The sequence below is a fragment of the Periplaneta americana genome, chromosome 15 (assembly GCF_040183065.1).
Source record: "Periplaneta americana isolate PAMFEO1 chromosome 15, P.americana_PAMFEO1_priV1, whole genome shotgun sequence".
In the NCBI taxonomy this organism is placed as follows: Eukaryota; Metazoa; Arthropoda; class Insecta; order Blattodea; family Blattidae; genus Periplaneta; species Periplaneta americana.
This window is the reverse complement of record NC_091131.1, coordinates 54,277,911-54,301,740: the sequence shown is the minus strand read 5'-3', so window position 1 is coordinate 54,301,740 and position 23,830 is coordinate 54,277,911. Positions and strand designations below refer to the sequence as shown.

Sequence of the window (23,830 nt, the reverse complement as noted above, 5' to 3'; positions counted from 1 at the left end):
ATTTAGTCCTGACAGTCACCGGAGATGTGCGCGTGGGACAGGCGAGTCCATTTAGTTACGCCAAGGGGTGTTTGGGTTATTCACTCGCTTGCCTTTACCGACCGCTCGCCCTATCTCTACTCCGGAACTCTCCCACTCCTATTACTTCCCCTCTCTCCCGTCGCTGAGCTGTCAGGAATCGGTCTGTAACAATAGAAGACTTTGGGTCCATTAATTGGTTTTGAAAAAACAGAATCGAGGAGTATTTCAAAGTTTATTTTATGATTTACATCCGGACTATAAAAAGTTTGTTTATATGTTCGTTTGTTTGTTTGTTTGTTTTTTTTTTTCGTATTTTCGCATGTTTAAGAAATCATTTCAAGAGCTTTTTAGCAAGAATTAACAATGACAGTCGAAAGAAAAAAAAGACACCGTGAGACAATAGGCTGTATATTGTCGTGGCAGTGTAAGGAATACAATAAAACAGTAGCATGGTTGTGCTCCCGTCTGAAACCTACAATTTAATGCCATGTATCGCTATGGGAAGCACTACTTTTAGTGGCCACCACTCAGAGCACCTGCAGCGCCACTATTCTGTGGTTGTGGCTGCGCCTGAAGGCCCCCATTTATTTATCCATTATTCACAAGCGGCAGAACTTCTAAAAGTGGCCTCATCTGAAGGGGCTCTAACAGACCTAATAATATAACCACATTTGTAAGTTTACGTATATGAGACCTCCGTCCTAAATTCTGTGCTTGATATTTTTTGACCAAACTTTGTGTATATTATACAGAGCGTGAGTGCTTATACAATATTTAGCAGTAATTACATCGAGCAAGTATGATTATCCGAATGAATAAAATATTCAACCACCTACAATATTAGGCTGCCCGCAGAAAGAGTTATTGTCTATTTCATTCTACGTAGATACCTTCAATGAATCAGTCATTCTCAATTCGTTTATAAGAAAAACAGTTTCTTTTGTTTACATCTGTTTTGTAATTGAGATTGTTAAATTCCAAGCAAGAAGTGTTATAAGAAAAACAAGTCATTTACCGCCCATGTGTTCCTCACTTGAGTGAGAGATATAATGCAATTGATTACACATGGGAGGTGAGGGGTTTGCTTTTTGGTGTCTGCGGATGGCGTATAAATATACTACTGACATTTTAAAACAATATGATATGACATCCCAAGATATTAAAAATATTTGTTTAAATATCTTAAAGAAATCCCATAGGCATTTTACATAATCATTTATATGTTTAATCTTTTAAACTTTCTAAATTGCATATTGTACTATGATTGCTACCTACTATATTGATTTTTCTCTCTATTCCATATATGCATTTTTTAAATTGTTGTTATGACAGGCGGATTTTATTATTATTTATTGTCAATTATATTGTTAAAAGTGTTAAAGATAGTGCCTGCTGATTCTTCATAGTATCATTATTGTTTACTTATTTAATACAAAAAAGCTGGTAACACAAATTTTAATTTAGTACGAAATATATAATAATTAATCTGCGTATTTAATCTCAAGCATGCTGATATTTATGAAATTCTCTCATATTCATATTTTATTGATTATTTTTCCACATCCAATGAGGGCACGCATCATAATATTAAGAAATGACTACCTCTCTCTCCCCAACCATACTCTCAAAGATCAGGTACACACTCAAACAAAGTACTTTTATAGCTAATTGATTAGTATCGTACCTCAATAAAAGGTCATTAACAGTCGATATATTCAGGCAGAACAGATAAATATTATTTCAACTAAAAGTATCGAATTTTGCAGTGCGATATAAATGCTGGAATGAGGAAAGGATTTTTTGTTTCTTTCACTGTCCTCTATTACTAAAAAAAATAATGATTGTTAGATCTGTAGAACCAAAAATTAATCTGTATATAAAAAAATATATATAATTTTCACTTATTTCCCTAACATGCTATATATAACAACTCTCTAGAATGCTTAAATTTTGAAATTCATATTCCTTAAATAAACAAGTTGCGTCCAAAATAAAGTATAATTCTGCATCTTGTAATTTAATTTTTTCAGATTTCCCTAACAAAATGATGTGAAATTTTCTAATGGACTTCATAAAAGAGGTATAATATACATGAAAATCACTTCTTTATAGTCAGTTGTCAGAGGAAAATTAATTTTGCATATTACACGATATATATTATAATTATTGTATCTTCTGTGGTGTTTGGTCAGAACATGGTAACTCCAAAAAAGTGTTTTGACATACCAGCATTTTTATTTTCACTTTCCCTTTAAAAATCAGAATTCTAGTTTACATACAAATGTGAATGAAAACAGCATAGATTAGGGCACTCTTTAATTTTATGCACATGCTCATGCTTTTCTATAGCTCCTACGTAGCCTACCGGTAGGTGTAGATAGCAGGAAATAGCCATTTTGGAGTTATCGGTATCATGTTCTGACCAAACACCACAGATATATTCTATCTATTAAAATCGCCCTTATGCATGAATATAAATCATAGTGGAGGCTTCAGTGTTTATAAATATGTAATATACAATGGAGTGAGATCGTAACAGGCCACCAGGCTTAATACGTGATAGGAAGAAGAAGAAAAATATTCATATAGGCCTACTTGTATTTAATCTGAGGAATTGCAGAAAATTAGCTAATATTAATCAGTTCAAAGAACACTGAAGACTGCAGATGTGAAGTCGACAAGAATAATATTATAAACAGCACGTGGATCCACACCTGAAGCCCTTGTTTATATTTTTAAGTCATCTTCAACATCTGCGTTTATCCTAACTTCCTCACAGGGAGGGACATTCTGCTTGCAACCATACTATCTTGACTACTGCTACTGCTGCTGCTATTCTGGGAAACCCTCAACCAAACAACAGCCATGCTAAGAATAACCCGTAGATTGGCTGCAGAACAGAACGTGGAAATGCTGGGAGTAATGTAGCACAGGGCAGAACCACGTGGCTTGAAGCTGTCAGAGCACACAAACGAGAGAGAGACGGGGAGAAAAGAGGGATGAAGGAATAAAGAAAGAAAGTGGTAAGTTAGAGCGAGAGACAGGAAAAGGAACAATAAAAGGAAACCTAAACAAAGAATAAATGGATTAATAAACGAATAAGTGAACGAAGCAAACAAAAGAAATAAATAAAGAAAGAAGGAATCGTAGATAGAAAGAAAAGAAAAGAAAAGAAAAAAGAAATTAGTCAACGAAAAAGGAACACAAAAGGAAGAAAGAGGGAAAAAAAGAAAAACAAAAGAGTAGAAGAAGGAAGCTAAGAAAGGGAGCTAGGAAGGTAGAAACAAAAGACTGAGATGGAAACAAAGGAAAGAAAGACTCAATAAACAAATAAATAAGAGAAGAAGAAACAAAAAAGAATGTGTTCATTAACTAATGGCAAGAAATCGACAGAAGAAATAAATAAAGGAAAAATAGAAAGAAAGAAGGACGGAAAGAATGAACAAATGAATAAAAAAGAAAGAGGGGATAAAAAGGGCAGTAAGAAGGAAAAACGAAAGGAATGTATATTGTAAATAATTTAATTAAAGAAAAAAAGCATGCACAAAACAAAAAATTAAAAGAAAGAAAATACGAATGAAAGAAAGAATGAATAAAAAGAAAGGAAGGATAAAAACAAGAAGCAAGAGGACAGAAAGAAAAGAAACTAAAGAAATGTACGAATTATTGAATTAATTAATTAAAAGAAAAAGAAAGAGGAAAGAAAAAGATATTAAGTATGTATGTATGTAATTTCGTCCTAAAATCATACATGATAATGTTGGACACATGAGGAAGGATTAGGAACAAAAATATCTGGAGAAGAATAAACGTATGCTGTAAAGTAAAACAGTAAATATAAAATGACAAAGAAATTGTATAGACCTAGGTTGGCCTTCAACAAGTTTATTAATCATGAGTATGACTTCTAACATCAGAGAGATGAAGTGTCCTTTGGATATGAAGTTCATGCCAAAAGCACATGTAACACTGTAAGAGACCTTGGAACAATACTATTAATAGTATGTTCAGATACAAAACAAAGTAATTCCAAAAATACAGAACATTCTATAAATATTCACCTTGTATCCAATGCTAAAATTAAAGCGTAGGAAGCAGAGGACAGCAATATGTTTATTATACTCGTATTATTCAACATTGCCAGTGACGGAGTAAATCTACTGAAATAGAAAAGAAATACCATATGTTATGAATGTTACGATATAAATTATCCAGTATTATTAGTTTAATAGTCAATGTCATGTTTACCTTACTCTTCAATAACAAAATCCGAATATAAAGTATATTCACTTTACAATGGAAGAACTCTTTCGTACAATTTGAATGGACAAAAAATATTCTCAGATGTACTAGATGTTTGTAATGCTAAAACTAACAGCTTCCAATGACTGAACCGAAGTACAGCATAGGAATTTCTTCTTCCTCTCGTCCAGCTGCAAATAAATTTTATCCCCAGTATAACCTTTGAAACTTACGATGGAAGAGAATTGCGTGACAGGTTTTCAGCATTTTCATTTATTTCTGCCTCTACCATGTCATTATTGTTATAGCAGTACTTAAACTCTCAATAGCTTCAGTCTCTTCAAAAGGCTGTTCAATCAAATAAATAGTAGCAGTATATATTACATTTTCACTTCTGAACCATATAGCATCGTTTGAGAGAATCAAATTTATCTCTTTCCATGTCACAGCAAATGTTACAGTATAAAGTTATACCGGTAAGCGCACTTCACCTTCATCAAAACAGAATTGTACCCATCACATAATATTCTATGACATTCACTGAAGTTTAATGTTGTTAACTTAATTCCTGATGTTTTCTGTTAGAGCTGAGCAAGTGTCCTTGGACGATTTATGTACTCTCTGACCTTCAGTTAGTCCCAAAGGAAAAAGTGTGGAGAGGGTAGGTCGGTGATCTACCGACCACAGATTTTTTTTTTTTAATTATGTGATCACCGAAAAAGCTGATAATAAGCTTCCTAGGCTTGTTGCATGTGTGGCTTGTAATGTCATCTTACTGAAGTAGCCCTCTGTCAAATCATTTGTCGTCAAACTTGTTCCACTAATTCCGTGAAAATGCAACCATAAACCTTAGGGTTCACTATCTCGTCGAAGAAAATGGAGCACATGATTCTTAAGGCAGATCATGCACGCCAAACTCCAAGCTTTTCAGAATGTGATAATGTTTGGTGGATAACATGGGAATTTTCGTCAGCACAGTATCTGCTGTTTTGAATGTTGATGTAGTCTGTCAGGTGAAACCATGCCTCATCCGAAAACCATGTTATAGAGAGAATCTCTGGACTTGACGTAAGAAGAGCCTCACACTCTCTTTTCCTTGTCGGATTCCTCCAAATCTTACTCTGCATGTAGGGCCTACTTTGTACAGCCGCATATCCGCTTTTTTTTTTTTTTGCTGCCACCTGACACTGTCATGTGAGTAGTCTGTCTCATAAATAGTTATAGTTCCTTTAACTGTTATACTTGGACGAGAACACCAGGATTATTAAATGGTTCTTGTATGCTCTTTCAATGAAACAAATTTTACTTTTCACGTTCTAGTCATTTATGAAGACCAAGTGTTAGAGGTCGAGAAGGAAAAAACATTGTCATTTTTATTATGCACATATATGTTCAGCAGACTGATCTTTTGATCCTACAAATGTGTAAAACCCTGTTATAAATTGTCTATAACCTTGCCGAGGGTTTTCCCCAAACAAACTGCTTGTCTTATAAGTTTTGGCAGCCCATCCAGGTAGTTTGGCCAAGGGCCCGAAAATGTCACTTCAATGAACATTGGTACAGCAAGTTTAACAATAAATGATTGGTTTACAGCTCCAAACAAGCTACTAACATTCCAAGGGGTTATCTAACAATTTGTGTAAATAACTGGAGACAAACCTAAGCCAACTTTCCCAAGGAATAAGGAAGAGACTAAATCCCTCAAGCTGTCTCCATGATATGGTACCTTCTCAGGCACATTAATTACTCTTATTCCAAGACCATTCACAAGCAGGTCAGCTCATAACCATGACAACTGTACTAATGAAAGTAAATTACAGTTTTGGGTTGTTTCCTGTCTGTGAACTACAAATGGAATTGGTCCGTCCAACGTCGGTGAGGTCTGCCTAATCTCTTCGTCCTCGTGGATGGTAATACAAAAGTCTCTTTGGTAAACAATGTTCAGGCATCCTAAGAAAATTGTTTCTCCATTTACATTGATAATGTTGGACGTCTGTGGTCATCTCCACAACTTCCCACTGATATATTGGGGGTCAAAGTCGACATAGTCTCAGAAACAGTATAGATGCTGATATATCTTGCCTATAAATCCTGAGTAAGGCCACGGTATATTCCATCTACCACTCTGTCGACAAATCCTACTTCCACGTCCATGTCGTAACCCCTGGACAATACAGAGAAAACTGTAGCTAACGGAAGAGGGTGCAAGTGAGTGTCCAGCACTATAACTGGACCCCATCAGCTATGGGAGCATACCCAGACAGAAAAGCACCCAAGTCTAGAGGCATAAAGGTGGCAACCCTACCACTGGACTTACCCAGCCTTGGGTCGGTAACCCATCAATACTCAGAAAACTACAATTTTATCATGCAATAATACAAAACTGGAAAAGAAAAACTATTTATTTGTCAGATACAAATGTTACATACACTGTAATCTTCATATTACACTTGAACATGTGTTTAACTTGCTAGCTTTAGTCCACTGCAATATATCACAGAACTTTCTGCTGAGGTAGTAAGTCAAATAGGAACGTAACACTTCACAGACAGTTTACAGCATGTCTGGCCTCTCAATATGATACAGACTAGTAACATAAATTTTATTGCACTTTAAATGCGAGAATGTTAGACAAGCCAGCAAAGTATTTATACAGACTATACAATCTGGAGCCAAGTATTTTTGGCTGCCATTCCTTGTGCGTATATGTGCAGTACGCAGATGGTAGGAATGCAAGGTCCCTGACAGCAGAGAACATAAGAATCTACACAACATGCCACTAAAGAAGGGAGACCTTAAAACTACAAAACATTCAATATGGAATGTAACACACATTCGTTGAACAGGAAACAAAAGAATGAAGTGAGAAGCTAAACATAACATGGTGTAGATTACACTTTGCACCTTCCCTTCAAAATCATGGTGTTAAGTTATAACAGATAAAAGCTAATTTTATAATACAGCAGAACTTCGATTATCGCCAACTTTAATTTTCTTATCATCATCATTCCTACTAAACGTGGCATATTTACTACCATTACGACTGTTTTCGAAATTTCATTTTCCCTGGATGATATACCGATACAATGCTGTTGGATGTCTAAAATACCAGTACGTCTAATTTTGAGCATCACTAATCATGTTTCTCGATGTTTAGTGGTGAATCAAATGGCTGGAGAATGACAGTTTAGACAGTGGAATTGTAATGTTCAATGAAATCGGAAAGAGTGTCTTCATGCACACAGAGATGTAGTTCTATTTTGAGCAAAATTTTTTGGAGGTTAAAAGTTAAATTAAACATTAAGGATTTCGACGCCTTAAACGAATTGTGGGTTTAACTCGAGAAGACCAAATTTCTCGTATAATGGTTACAATATGTGATGACAAACATAAAACCTGGCAGTTATCAGTGTTTGGAACAATTAAATAATGAAGTTCGTATTAAGATTTTAATAAAAATCGAACATTTATTATATAATTTTCTTTAGATGTTTGTAAGTAATTAGGCTGAAATTCCGGAACGAATTTCCTATGTAACACGGATTTATGCGATTCAGTTATAGTCGTCTCTATAACTGTCGAAATTTTCGGGAATGAATTAACGACTCTAATCGAAGCGTTACTGTATAATAAAAAAAATAATAAAATATCTAAATTACTGTCTTACATTTCTGTTTATGTTTTTCTTTAGTTTTCGTCAGAACCAGTTCTTTCTCTCTTTTCAATAACATGTTATTAAAATAAGGAAAAAAAAGTTCGTAAGTTTCCTTCTTGAGAGAGTCAAATATTTTGTTACATTTCTAATCTATAATCTGGTTTAAATACAGAAATTTGTACATGTAACAGATATAAACAAGATTCAGCCTATAAATATATCAAGACTTTGGGCTATGGAATTCTGTGTCCAACCTTGTCAAAAACATTTTTAGTATCCACAGAATATTCAACTCTAGTATATGCTTTCTTCTATTATAACTTTTTACTTGCAGATGTTTTACAAATCCTTAAATAATAAAATAATCTATCAGATATTATCATTTATAAGTTTATAAATACAAGATGTCATAAATGATTAAGTCATACTACCAATTCACATGATTACCGAAAAGTACTGTTAATAAGGCGAAAATATATGATAAACATTTATACACACAAGTAATAGCTGTACCACAAAGACAGGACGAACAATTTTTGACCAGAATGCTTCAAATACTTTACAAAACAAAGCAAATATACGACAATAATTCCAGTCAATAAAATACGCTTAAAATTTTACATTTACGAAAATTATATTATGAAAATAAGTAATAATGTATTTCGTTCTGCAATAATACACTTAAAACGAATAATAATAATGATGATGTATAAATTGCAATATACACTTATATTTGAGTAAGAGTATTAAGAAAATTAACTATATCGATTTTTATTCACTTTTTCATTCAGAGAAGTTCCATTCTAGTCTTTTGTGAAAATCTTAAAGAGAAACTAATTTTGGCACTTTAATTGACGTGACTTTACTAAGAAACAGTAACTATAAATAGATATTGTACTGTTGCAATATTACGTATTGCCTCTCACTTCCCAACTAAAATTAAACATTAATGTTAGTAAAACAAAAGAGTAAACTAACACAAGATACTAAATCTATCTTATTCTTGACACCCCGAGTGTAATGATTAAAATAATAATAACACCGAGAAACACAATGGCAAATATGTATGTGTGAAAAACGAAATAAATTTTGGTGTCAGTACAAATGTTTAATAACTTGAAGTTTGAAATAAACATTTAATAATCTAAAGAGCTGCCAGTAAAAAACACATACGAAGAAGTGTTTTCGTTGACTTTACCTTTAAAAACATAAACAAATAAACAGAATGAGCATTTGTTTACACACAAATCATGTGTACAAGACATTGGTCAGATATTACCATGGGCTAAATTTCTTATATTGTAATTTAACGTGACTAGTAATAAGACCATACTAAATTATGTGTAATAATAATATCCAATTGCAAATATCACAGTCCACATAAAGAAATGAAAGGAAAGACTGGCTTCAACTTACATTCCTGGATATATTTGTATAACGTCTCTTCTCTCAGTACCTGTAACAAAATACACAAATATGTACTGTCCCATAATATTGGATATAATAAGAACTGATAACTCAGGCCTAAATTACAAGATACTTACCGGACAATAGCATATTTCCCGGAATCCTTCTCAATAACTACATCTGCTGGTTTCTCAGAAGACTCAGTAGTCGCTGTGTTTGTCAAAGCCTTTTCCCCAGAATGTTCTGGTGTGTGATCAGAAAACTGTGATTTTGGTGCCATGCTACTGGCGAGGTCATCCACGTTTTGGTGTAGATCGCCAGTCACACCATTTGGTTTATCCTGATTAGAAGGTAACTCATGGGAATTGCTTGTGGTGGCCTCATTACCATCTGTGACCAGATGGTCTGCAGGGACAGTATTGCAAACAGTCTTTGTATCATCATGCACTTTCTTTGTTTCTGGAACATCTACGGTCACATCACCTTGTCCATGGGGCACAACCGCGATCAGGGCCTGAGGTACCTCCTTTACACTGTCTAGAGCTTCGTGAGGCTCTTCAGCCAATGAGTTCTGTTCTGATGTTACAAGATCCACCTGCAGTCAAAACATCAGATTTTCACTACAAACAAAAAATACTTCCTAATCAGTTGTGTATTTTTAAACAAAACAAGTGCCCCCACTCTGAAATTTCGGTTGTACTGGTAGTAGTTGTCTTTGTTGTCGTCGTCATCGTCATTTCTGCAGGAATACTTATTGAATGTTAGATAAAAATACATGGGTTCGAATGTAGATACAGAGGTTCTTAAGTCTCCGGAGTAGACCTCACTATGAAATTGTTTAAATATGAATAAAATTTGGCTTTTCATAAATGTAAAATTTGACGATAATATGAAAATCATAAAAAGTGCCCTGACACTGCCCAGCCTCAAAAAATAGTACCTTGGCACCACCTGAAATACATCCCTGTTCCTAATTTATTAGTTGGGAAGTTATAAGAAAAATGGCTGAAGACAGTTAGGCTTCACTGCTATAGACAGATTCAAACTCTATGACATTTGTGACGATGTTATAGAAGTAAAGGAACGGAACTGGACAGATTTAATTAAGAAAATACTATTTTCAGCTGCCAGTACTGACAGTGTATTCTCCTGTTTCTTCATAGGATGGGCATAATTTAATTCTTGTTTAAAGTGCGTAATGACCACATTGTAACTACAGTAGTGCATCGATTATCCGAAACAATTGGGGATGGGATGTGTTCGGATAATCGATCATTTACGAAAACAAATTGTACCGATGTCATAGGAGCAGTATGAAACAAAGAAACACTGATATTAAACATAAAACTGTACATACAGTACATATTTTGTATCATACGTCTTACAAATAACACATAAAACTGACTAGCCTAGTCTGACAAGTTCAAAACGGCCATTAAAGTAGGCCTACAGTTTAAGAAAAATTCCAAACTTTTTTTTTTTTTGCTTCAGAGCTGAGACTCGTTTTTTTGCCGCTAAATCTCGCAAACAGCGAGACTTCTACATGGCGTGTGCGAAAATTCAAATTTGGCGACGAACGCTTTCAATTAACCTATGTTTTAGTTGATCATATTTGAATAATCGATGCTCTACTGTAGTAATATATCATGAATTCACTCCAAGCAATACAGGCCAAATATGATATCAAAGTGAAGCAATTTCAGAGCATTTTACTACTGTTGGACGTTTATGTATAAAAAGACAGAATATGTTCAGTTCACTACTGTATTCAGTGGCAGGCTTGCTACAGTATGAGGTTAGTTGGGGACACTTGGGTTTTCGTCCAGAGCCAGCCCGGCTATCAATGTGTTGGTTACCATGAGGAACACGTGCACATCTCCAGTACTTTTAATAATAATAATAATAATAATAATAATAATAATAATGATTTATTTTAGCTGGCAGAGTTAAGGCCGTAAGGCCTTCTCTTCCACTCAACCAGCAGAAACTGTATATACATATGCATGAACTTACAAAGAATTCAACAATTTGATTTAGATGAGAGTTACATGTATACAAGAGTTATTTACGAATTAAACAACAAAGTTATTTACGTTTATGCCTCTAATTACAGATTTATGCCACTTCCTCAAAAAATCCTATCCTTGAAAGAAAGGATTGCAGGCAAAATTTACCAATTACTTCTCGCTTACGATAAAATTGAACCCTGCTAGCATCACCTTCCTTCATATCATTCTATCACACAGGATAATGGACTCTTATCTCATAGGTGCCCGTATTTCAGAAAATGAATTTGTCATTGCCAGACTAGCATAGTAAAATTTTAGTGGACTATTGGAGGCATTCAAAATTAACCAACAGTACATATAACACTTTTTCATAATAACTGCAGGTACCTTTCTAGCCAGATCATTACACGCAGTGGAAGTGGCGTGCAGGCGCATCAGCAGTTCCCTGATGGTTTGTTCTTGAGAGCCTATCACAGCCTTCAGCTGGCGTTCTCTGTGAGATGTTTTCACAACATTCTGAGCAGGTCGCTCATCCACTGCATCCATTCGAGGGCCGTTGTTAGGTACTCGTTTCACTAGCATCTGAGCACAAAATAGTCATCAGTCAGTGTCCCTACAATCATACTTTCAACGAGCAAGACTATTTTCCTGTCAATGTAATCAAACGAAAAAACCAGAAACTTGACCCTCTAGGACAATATGAAATTTATAAACATACAAAACACACTCACAGCACATCCTGAACACTCAACTGAATTTCAAAACACACACCCAAAACTATTCAGCCAGGTATTTTTATAATATTAACACAGTAAAGATGTTATTGTTAATCAGCAAACAAAAATACTTAAAATATTTATAATTAGCAAAAAGATATGGAGTAATCACCAACTCTAACACCATTCAGCTTCAAAAGTTGGTTCTATTTTGAACTGTTTCATCTCCAACTTACATGTGGATTTGCTTGTATCCACTGTATTCTGCACTGCTGAATTTTGGTGCTTAACACTTCATTCAGCCTGTCTACTTAAAGACACTTATTAGACGAATTCACACTACAGGAGAGCGACCATTTTCTGTATCAAAGGGTGTACATATACAAGCTGCACAAATTGCAAATTAGGAAGTCGAACTAGACAACAAAACAAAATGGCTTTGTTGCCAATTACTAATCAAAACACATATCAGGCAGCCTCTTCTCTTCAGGAGAAGGAAGTCCAATCTTGTGCCCATATATTCCTCTAAAAACAATGACTTAAGCTTTCTTGACTTTGACAAAGAAACACAATAATATGTCCCTGTTAGGAATTTACCTCTGCTCCTTGGCCATCAATAACTCGAACAATACTCTTTTGTGAAAGGGCATACAACAACTCGTTCACGAACTTTTGGTATGCCATTCGCTCCCTCTTAGAATGGTGGGCAGCAAACTTCAGTCGCTTCTGAGTCACCTGACTCATCTCCAGATCGTTTTCAAGGTCTTGAATGCGTTCCTCCAGATTCCGAATTTGTTCTGCCGATGATTTTACCTTCAAAATATAATGAAACCAAAATTTTACAAAATATTCTTAATCTATCAAGAAAATCAAAATTTAAACAAGAAAAAAACAAATAGGTTACTGTGTTTTGTTGATATTAAAAATATGACCTGGTGTAGAAAACTATGAAAGATCAGAAATAGTGATAAAAAATGCTCTTATTATATATTCCAAAACACTCGAACATCTGAAATGTTATTTTTAACCAGTTATTCAATGATAGTGTATCATCTATCATACACTTATCTTTATTAGTAGAACTGGTGACAGCGAGATGGCATTTGGCGAGGTGACTCCAATTTATTCATGATCAAAGACTAAATACCAATACAAGGAATAATTTCTTAATTTATTTGCTACCTTTGTTGTCTAGCAAAAAATATTCTTTTGTAAATCCCTTATACAAACAAATGTCTCAGTACGATAAAAATATTCACCAAACATTCCCTTAAGCAAGCCTACTTACTTACTTACAAATGGCTTTTAAGGAAACCGGAGGTTCATTGTCGCCCTCACATAAGCCCGCCATCGGTCCCTATCCTATGCAAGATGAATCCAGTCTCCATCATCATATCCCACCTCCCTCAGATCCATTTTAATATTATCCTCCCATCTACGTCTTAAGCAAGCTTACATGAATATTATCTTATTATTAGACATCGGATTTTTAGGCACTAAAAATTGCAGTTTTAGGCGCCTAAAATAAGCTCAAAATTTGTAAAGTTAGGCTCTATTTTAATGAAAATAGGCATTTTAGGCACATCAAGGTATCATACTTATTTCTTTCACTGAAATTTTTAGTTATACACTAAAATACGCACAAAAAAGTATGTTTAAACATTAAAAAAGAATACTATATTATATTTATAAACAGAGCTGCACAAATTTAATATATTGAAACTAATGAAATAATGATTATTGATATCAAGATTACTCATTTTAAGTTATTGAAATTCAGTTCCATGCTCAGACTTTATTATAATTATCTGCACAGTACACCACCAGAATTTTTTCTAAATTCTCCACAGTTAACCTTTGCCTTTTGTCACTGAGAATCATTCTGAAAGCAGAAAAACTTCTTTCAACCGAAACTGATGTGAGAGGCGCAAATTTTAAATTAGGTACAATAGAAACATCAATACTTACTGGAACATTTACACTTTCCCCCGATATCACTCTTGATACTTTTTCCAACAATGAAAATCCTACATTCTTATTTAATACGTTGTCCCACTTATTTTTAACTTTTTTCCCAGTTTCGCCCAAAGCAGAATGTATCTTCACTTGAGCTTCCTTTACTATTGCTATTTGGCTACAAAGAGATTGTTTTTCACGTTCTAATTGTTCAATGCTTGCAGGTATGAAAGAAAAGTTTGATGTTATGTAGGCAATATCGTTTTTCACTCGTGAGTCATTCAGACAATCTTTCACTGCTTTCACACACGCTGCACTATCAGTTTCAGGTAATTTATCAATAACTGTGACCACTTCTTTAAAATACTTAGAATAATACACCACTGACTGAATCCAGGTTCCCCATCGTGTAACAACCGGCTGAGGTGGGAGTGGGATATCTGGAAAGTTCTCTCTGAATATTGAAATCCTGGATGGGGCTTTACAAAAACATTTTTTTGTGTTAGTAATAAACGAATTGACAAGAGGAAATTCATTCCGGATTGTTTCAGAAACCCTGTGAAGGCCATGTGCTAGACAGGTTACATGCATGAGGTTAGGATAAAATGTTTTAAGAAGTGGAGCTGCAGCAACCATGTATGAGGCAGCATCAGTACAAAACAACAGAACTTTAGAATCGTCTATATTACCTGAGTATAAAGACTGTAGGCCTTTATTTACAAAATAAGCAATGGCTTGGCTATTCACTTTCGAAAGTTCCTTAACACATACGAGGTGTGGAATCGAAGGTCCATCAGGACTAAGTTTTCCTATTAACATATTTGCTATATACCTATTCATAGGATCTGAGGTTTCATCCACAAAGACCCATATGTAAGAATCACCTATATCCTCCCGAATGGAAGCTAAAGTTTCATTGTATATTCTGTCTAAGTAATTTTTTCTTAGGGTCGACTCAGATGGGATATTTTGTTTGCAGTATTTTTGTAAAAACTGTCTTAAAACCGGATTTTCAATTGCATTCCAGGGAATGTTAGCAGCAACAAACGCTCTGGTTAAATCAGCATAGAAATTGCTGCTGAGATTGGATGAAGTAGGCTGTGTTAGTAAAGTTTGTTGCAGTTGATTTTTCTGCTGAGCTTTAGCCTTATGAGCCGCTCCTTGCACATGCTGCTTTAGGTGGCACTTCTTTTCTTGCGAAATCTAAAAATGTAAAGTAAACTGAATTAAAATAAAATCCTAATTGTTGTATTGCCGCATTTCTATCACAAAGTTAGTGGGTTCGAACAATCAAAATTTTAATGACCTGCAAATACTTTAACTATCGGAATTTAAAAGGTTAAAGTGTAGTGGTCTTAAAAAGAATTATACCTCAGTCAATGTATAAATATTATAGGCCTACTCATTAAAATTAATAGAATTTATATATTTCAACTATTGTTACATACCTGTTTGCTACAAATCTTGCAGAATATTATTTTTCCATCATAAGTGAATTCTGAATATTCTGTTAGCCATTGCCGGATCAATGTAGATTTTGCACTTATATTTTTCGGCATTATCGCGTTAAACTTCACAGGAAAACATCCTACCGCTCAAAACTTCTCAACACAAATAAGGTGAGGGAAAGAGCAACTGTTAACGAGCATTCAAATGAACCGTTGTTATTGAGATTCAATTGGACAAAAATACAAAGTTCCACTTATTGTTGCATTTCCTGGTAGTGTTAACACTAGGAGGGCCATTCTTTTAAATATTTTGTAACGGTTTACCCTACTAAGTCGCAGTTTTACGACTTTTCATAAATGTTTCAAAAACACTCTTTCTCCAAAAATTGTGATTTTATGACACTCTGAAGGGCAGTACAGCTAATCGGTTTCAGACCGAAAACAGTCATTTTTATAGTATAGTATATCTCTGAATCGGTAGCAGCACATGTTGTGATTGTTGCCTGCTTCAAAACTAAGGTTGGTTCTTTGTCGGCATTTATGCCTCCAAACATGTTAAATTCGGTGAAATCTATTGCGAGTGTCGTGAGATTCAAAACATTTTGTTTCCTTTATCAATGGTTTCATGGCCGGTGTGAAGCAAACTTTCCACTTTTTAAATGCCTTAAATTTCGCAGTGAATGCATGTACAGTATAAATTATAAAAAGTAAGAGTAAAATGCGAAACTTTACAGTGAGTTAGGCATTTTTAGGCGAATATTAACAAATTTGGCTCTAATAACCGTTTTAGGGCATTTTAGGGCACTATAAAACTCTATGAATACCTTTCAATTTCCATGAAACACAAATATTAATGATTATTTTTACTTTTCTCCTAAAGAAACAAAATAGGCATTTGCCCTAGAATCCGATGTCTGCTTATTATGATGATAAGATAAATAAAACTTTTCAAAGTCTTTTTTATATATTTCGTTCAAACCTGAATATTTTTAAAGATCTCTGGAAGAACAACTCGCATCTTACATAAAGAACTAATACCATACGCTAGACTAGTGATCGGCATTTTGTGATTTAGAGTCAACCCTAATACACAAGCAGGGCGGAGGAATAAGGCATGATCTCCTTCACCTTAGCCATCACTTGTGCATTCATAGTTAAGCAGTTTAGGTATTCTACATCTCCTACCTTCCCCTTTGCTGTGTATTGTGGACTACATTTTATAAAAGAATTAAAAGAATTAAAACAGAAAATCAATATCCCGAATTTAAAAGAAAACTTACAAATTAAACCAAACCCTTTAACTCTATTAAATATAGAATATAATCTAAATTTAACAGAAGAAATACTGAAATCAGAAGTAAACACTGAAATACTGAAACAATTGTCTTTAGAGACAATTAATATTAGGTACCCTCCACAAAACTGGCTTCATTTATACACTGACGGATCCTTGATCTCCAGAGAACAAGGTGCCGGTGCAGGTGTTACGTGCTGTCTCTTCTCACTTTATAGATCTCTTGGATATGGAACAACAAGTTTTGATGGTGAAATCATTGCAATAAGTGAATGTCTCAGGAATCTTCTATGCCACATCAATAAATTTAGGAATGCAGTTATATTGTCAGACTCCAAAGCAGCTACCGAGTATTCTATCAATTGTCTCTAAACACACATCTTCATCTCAAACAGCAGAAATAACTAAAATGCTCTCTCAATTAATATCACTCAATAAAAGAATTGTATTCCAATGGATACCATCCCATTGTGGAATTCTGGGAAACGAGAATGTGGATGCTTTAGCAAAGAAGGGCAGCACTGCTACTTACAGACCTGTTACTAAATCTACGTATTACTCTGTGAAGAGATTTATTAAATCTACATACTTAGACTTCAACAAACAAAATTTGATAACTCAATCCCAAGGGAAAAAATGGAACTCTCTGCATCAAAATCCACAGTTAATTCCCGATTTACCACGAAAATCGTCTGTAGCTGCATTTAGATTGGCAACAGGCCATGATTGTTTGGTCAAACACCTGCATAGAATTGGAATATATCAGTCCCCTAACTGCCCATTGTGCAACTCAAACCAAGAAATGGATTCGGAACACCTCCAAATCTGTGCTTCAGTGGCTGGTCATGATAATATCTTTGAAAAATATTGGAGTGCAAGAGGTCAAATGACTTTATTGTCAAACGCCTGGCATTAGAAAACAACAACAACACAACAACAACAACATTTTATAGGACATAATCTTTGCCGATCACTGTTCTAGATGCTCAATTATTATAAAATATCCCAAAAAGTCCTGATTCATAAATGATAATTTCAATCTCTGTTTCAGGTAGACGAAAATGGAGTATACTGTGGATGACAGAGATAGAACATACACTATGCGGGAAAAAGGCAACTTGTGATTCTGCATTCCTCAGGTCTCTCCCAGCAGAAAAGATGTAATGAATTTCACTATTGTTATCCAGATGAACAGCAAACTGGCCAACGATATGAGGGTCGAATCTTCAAATGCTTTAAGGATACTGGTACTGTAGCAGACAGATCACGCACAGGGTGCCCACGAACATTAAGGCAACAGTGTTTGGTAAGTACTTGCTAAGGTAACAGCAAGTCCCATATAATCTGAACAAAAGATAGAATAGGAAATTGGAATTTCCAAAAGCTCTGTGCATTGCGTTTTGCAGCGTCATAAATTTCACCCTTATAAAACTCAGTGTGTGTATGAACTACATGGTGATAATGGTACAGATTACTGAGAAGAATTTTCTGGTTGTGTAATTAATAATGAAATTAACAGTGCAAATAGTCGACAAAAGTGGAGTAACAGCTAGCATGTCTGACTGTGAAACGAGCAGGCCCGTGTTCAAATCCTGGTTGGGTCAAGTTACCTGGTTGGAGTTTTTTCCGAGGTTTCCTCCCTCAACCAACTGAAGCAGAATTGTTGGGTTACTTTCAGCATTGGACCTCAGGTTCATTTCGCCTTCATTAATTTCAACTCCAGCTATAATTTTCAATAGTTTCAGGTCGATAGATGATGCAGCAGGATGTAGTAACATGACTTGCATACAGGCCTTAGGCTGTGGTGCAAGCCTTCAGGCACTCCTCCATAAAAGATAAGTGCAGATATCATATTCAGTGACGAAGCAAGCTTTTATCTGAATACACCATGTGAATTGGCACAATATGATGTACTGAAGCAAGATAAAGTTGTAATACCCTGGTAGTGGGGAAGAGAAGGCCTAATGGCTTTATCTCTACCAGGTTAAATACATAAATAAATACTAAATACATAGCACAAGATGTTCATCCGAATTCCAAATAGATACTAGGTTAAGAGTGTGAAACTTAATACATGGCCAACAAATAGTGGGATCAGTGTTCCTTGAAGGAACAATAAATGCAACTCCTAAAAGACATATTGGAACTGTATGTTGAAGATATGCCATTAGCATTATATCAAAAATTTCACCACCAACAAGACGAAACTGATCTGCTTTTCAATGTATATGTGGAAGAATGATTGATAAGAACCTACCTGGATGATGGATTGGTCACAAAAGACCTGTGGAATGGCCTCCACAGTACCCAGACAGTCTTTTAATTTTTTCAGTGAGAGAACCTTAAATCCATCGTGTACAAAACACATTCACGTTAAATCGCGAATCTCAAACAAAGCATTCTTGCTGCATGTCGTGCTATCACACCAGAAACGTACAAAGAAGTTTGAATGCTCATATCCATGTGTGCAAGGTTCATTAGAGGTATCAATATGAATGTCTGTTGCCATAATGTTTTCTCTTTGGAATTGGATGAGACTTTACATTATAATAACTAGGTTCAATTTATGAGACAGAAATTTTTGGACATTCAGTATAAATACACTAAAATGTTTATACATGTAAGTTCCATTTGTTCTTAACTTTTCATGAGCTCACTTTATTATCAGGAGTCTGCTGGACGTGTGAGAAGTCAGCTTGACGCTTGCAATTAGTGCAAGTTGCCACCATCTGGTTTGATGCGACCTGGAATAATGGTGGAACTTCAGATGTTGTTGCTAAGGCCAGTTCGCTGATGAAGGCCCTGGGATTGGCCTTACTCTGCTGACACTTCTGAGTAACTGCCTTTTGCGGCCCATCCAGCAACATCGTCACAGAGGCACAAGGTCTTGGTGCCAAAACCATTTGCTGTGGATTATTGTATTCATTTTTAACAGATATTTTTCAATGCCAGACGTCAAACGTGTACAGACCCAGAAACAAAATTTGGACCACCTGAATTTTCCAAGTTTCAGTTATAACACACTGCACATGCTCAGTGCTTGGCCAAAATTTTGTTTCTGGATCTGTACAATAGTGTAAACTAAAGCAATTGAAGTACAACTAGTCAGAGTTGATTTCTACGTCTTCTGAGCAAGTTGTTACAAAAACTTGTGCAAAACCACTGCCTGCTCGAACGCATCCATGCATCCGCTGGCTGCGTATACTGCCTGCTCATTCATTGGTCAAACATGTAACATAATCTACGTATATATTATACCTATATCCACAAATGACTTCATTGACCATTAGGAGCTGCCATCTAGCGACAATTTTCTTCTATTCAATGAGTTGCTCAGTTAAAAAAGCTGCTATGAGACAATTAAAAACAGTTTCCAAGTTAAAATGGCAAATTAACTACTAGTAAGACATTTTATGGATCTTGTAAGGTTAAGTTATTACTTTTGCTCTTAAAAAACTGACGAAAATCATAGTATATTTGGTGCTGCCACCTACCATTTCAGCGAAAGCATTGTTAGAATGGTCTTATGAGCAGGCAATATCAGATGCGTTGAAGCACGCGGTGTGCAAATCATAGCCAACATTCACCTTGCTTCTGTTTGTGTTTTCATAGCAACCATATCTTAATGCAAAATTTACTCTCTATTCTCTATTATTGCTATGTTAAAGTTCTACATATACAGTACCTAGGTTAGTCTTTCGGAACAATTATGTTCTGTTCATTTATAATCTCTTAGTTTTAGTGAAAATCAATTACAATTAAAGGTCTTTTCATGTGTTACATATTATAGTAGGCCTATTATTAAATAGTTTAACACTGTTTTAAATATTAATAAGTGGTTGCAAGGAGCAGTGAAGTGCATCCTTTAATCTCTCCTACTCAAATCCCATCCTCATCTTTCCATAGTGCAACCTGTTTTCAACAAACAAGACTCTGGGGACCTCGTCACAGTGGTGTAACTGTTCCATCAAGGAGGAAACGTCACTTCAGCATGCTGACCTGCCATGGAATGCATAAGCATCCCCTAAGTGGGGAAGAGGGGATATGATCGGTGGAGTTGTATGACAATCCTCCCAGCTAGGTCATATGGACCAGCTAATCAACAGCAGGTATGGTCCTCAAAACAGTTTGGGGGCTGTATGTAGGTGATACAACTGTCATAACATAAAAATATAGTGCCTACATTAAAACGCTTAAAAGTTTTTCCACTCTCTATTGGAGAGCAAGAGAGTTAATGGTTTTATTGCCAGGAACTCAGCATACTTAACAACAACAACAAATATTAGGAAGTTGCAATGAAATTAGTATTTTGTTTAATATTATTGTATACTTTACATATCCTGCCACTAGAATGTGTTTATAATTTACGACAATATTTCGAAATATTAAAAGCTGATGATTTCCTTGTGCCTGTAAGAAATAGCGCATATTACGTTTCAGTTGATCTCCACATTGGGCTGACAACTGTGAAAATTATCACAAGAGACAAATTTCCACAAAATCTTAACGAATCTTGTGTTGACAAGGGATAAATTTCCACAAAATCTTAATGAATCATCAACAGACCCGACAATATAAATTGCAATCAAACTTTCAAAGTGCTATTGAAGAAGCCAAATTTTAACTGACATCATAAATGGATTATCGCATGCTCTACCTACAATATTTGTCAAAGTTGGCTTCTTCCATCAGGAATAAACTTTTGCTGGTATCACTCTACTAATAATGTAACATATTCTTTACTTACAGCAGAGAGATTATCAGAACGATGAAGAGGATAGCCTGAAGTTAAAGTTTTGTCACTTGAAATCCTGCGAACAGTGTTTCTGGAGCTTAACGTGTCTGCAGGTATGAACCTGAAGAACTGACTGATCCCCAAAACCTGGAAACATAAGTCCAAGTAAGTAATGTTAAGAGTTAATGGAAAAGAAATATGCTATTTTAGCTCATTTTATTTTTTAAGTAGGCCTATACAAAGCAGAGGAACAAGATACTGATGTTCCAGAAATATTAATTTGAAGATTATAAATCACTAATTAACTTTTCTTCATGAAGAATAACACTTCGAAACTAGTCAGCCAGGTAATTTCCTAAAAATTAACACAGTAAAGAAGTTGAAAAGTTACCGTAATCAGGATATCTATTGGAATAAAAGTTTTCAGTATTATTGACATTAAGGCTTCATGCTATGCTGTCTTTCTACTCTAGTAAGCTTAATACATAGGTATAACAAACAAAATTTGATAACACAATCCCATGGGAAAAAATGGAACTCTCTGCATCAAAATCCACAGTTAATTCCCGATTTACCACGACAATCGTCTGTAGCTGCATTTAGATTGGCAACAGGCCATGATTGTTTGGCCAAGCACCTGCATAGAATTGGAATATATCAGTCCCCTAACTGTCCATTGTGCAACTCAAACCAAGAAATGGATTCGGAACACCTCAAAATCTGTGCTTCAGTGGCTGGTCATGATAATATCTTTGAAAAATATTGGAGTGCAAGACGTCAAATGACTTTATTGTCAAACGCCTAGCATTAGAAAACAACAACAACGTATAATGAATTGATTTCACTTTTAATGAAGTATGACATAATACAAGGATTTGCAGTACCTCAATCTGTTTGTTGACATACAGGAACTGATATTCCCTGTCAGTATGCACTACCTGCGAGTGATATCTGCTTCGGAATACGATATTCCTACGCAATGACACATCACAGGGGCGGCTAATTATCCATTCGAATGTAACATACTGAAGCAAGTTGTTCCATCCACGGGGGTATAGACCAATCCAATCACGATATGAAGGTTGAACCTGGAAAGTAAGAAGAAAATTAAGGGAATATAGGACCCGTATCCGTGTAGGCTGCTATGTCGATACTGAAATTCTGTTTTTATTATTTAATTCAGGGTACAAATTCAATAAACACCATAACTTATATTCAATGCATTCAAATTAATTGCTGTGGGCCAACGACTTTAGAAGCACCTTCGGTTTCTGATATACAGTACGTATGACTTTGACCTACACAGCCTCATTTCAGGCTTAAGAATCTCGACAATCAATCATTTAAATCTTAAAATAGATATAAATATATGATACGAGAAAAACTGTCATTCGACAATAACTACTATAACTATTCAAGCCGATTCTGGATGTATCTACTAACCTGGGCATCTAACACGTATTCCAATAAAATATCTTCATTTAAATAATATTTTGATTTTACATTTTGAAATTTTACCACTTCTATTGGCATTGTGCTGGAGCATGACGGAGGTAACACTTTGGAGCGTAGACAGTGGGCATTCATATTGAAAAACTTTTGAATTTAAATCGCAAGAAAAAGAGAAAATTTGTGTGTGTTTTAAAAACAACCATAGTAACAGGAGACAGGACTGTTTGCCGGAAGCGTGATTCCTCCTGCCATCTGCACATATATTTAAAAATTAATTATTGGGTTGGTATTTAATTGCCACCGTATTAGCTTTGGAAATTTTGTCAGTTTTACTGTGGTTTTACTTTATAATTGAAACAAATCTTCGTAATGTCGATGTCTATTATATGTATCAAAAGGGACCGAAATTTCTTCCAGGTCTACGAGTATTTTCATATAAACCGCCAGATATACAGCTTCGAAGGGCTAATCAAATCAATTTGTTGATAACAATAAACCTACTAATGCGCATGTCAAACATGTCAGTGACTCGAAATGAATTGATTGAATTGAGAGCTTGGATCCAAGGCGCATAAAGGAGTGATTATTATGAATATATTTTCCTCCACAGCCTTTTCCTCAATGTGTAACCATACACTTATAAATATCCACGTAATTTGTGGTCAACAGAAAGGGACAAAAAGCTGCTTCCACAAGTCATTTATGAGTTAATTCACTGTAGTTGTGTAGTCGATTATTTTGAAGTGAGTTAATTCACGAGATTCGAATGAGTTGCTGTGGAAGGCTCTGGCTGTGGTCATTAAAATTGTTATTAAAACGAGATAAAATATATAAGTATCCATATTTTACTCTGAAATAATATGTTTAAAAGTTTGTAAATTAAATATTATTAGAC

The 23,830-nt window shown here is 35.1% G+C and overlaps 1 protein-coding gene across 1 annotated transcript; it reads right to left on the bottom strand.

The window, feature by feature from the left end:
• Positions 1–6,647: 6,647 nt before the first annotated feature.
• On the bottom strand, positions 6,648–23,185 carry LOC138714957 (calcium-binding and coiled-coil domain-containing protein 1-like). The gene is made up of 8 exons (XM_069847269.1): positions 22,927–23,185; positions 22,368–22,571; positions 21,496–21,630; positions 19,406–19,654; positions 12,648–12,863; positions 11,722–11,916; positions 9,463–9,920; positions 6,648–9,374 (listed from the first exon to the last, which is right to left on the bottom strand). Exons 1-8 carry the CDS (start codon positions 23,068–23,070, stop codon positions 9,368–9,370), a joined length of 1,608 nt encoding a protein of 535 aa, XP_069703370.1. The 5' UTR covers positions 23,071–23,185; the 3' UTR covers positions 6,648–9,367.
• Positions 23,186–23,830: the final 645 nt, after the last annotated feature.

Coding starts and splice junctions, on each gene's coding strand:
- LOC138714957 (XM_069847269.1), bottom strand. CDS start 23,070: ATGAATGCCCACTGTCTACGCTCCAAAGTGTTACCTCCGTCATGCTCC. Junction 22,572..22,926: donor AATACGTGTTAGATGCCCAG/GTTAGTAGATAC, acceptor CTTACTTTCCAG/GTTCAACCTTCATATCGTGA. Junction 21,631..22,367: donor ATGTCAACAAACAGATTGAG/GTACTGCAAATC, acceptor TTATGTTTCCAG/GTTTTGGGGATCAGTCAGTT.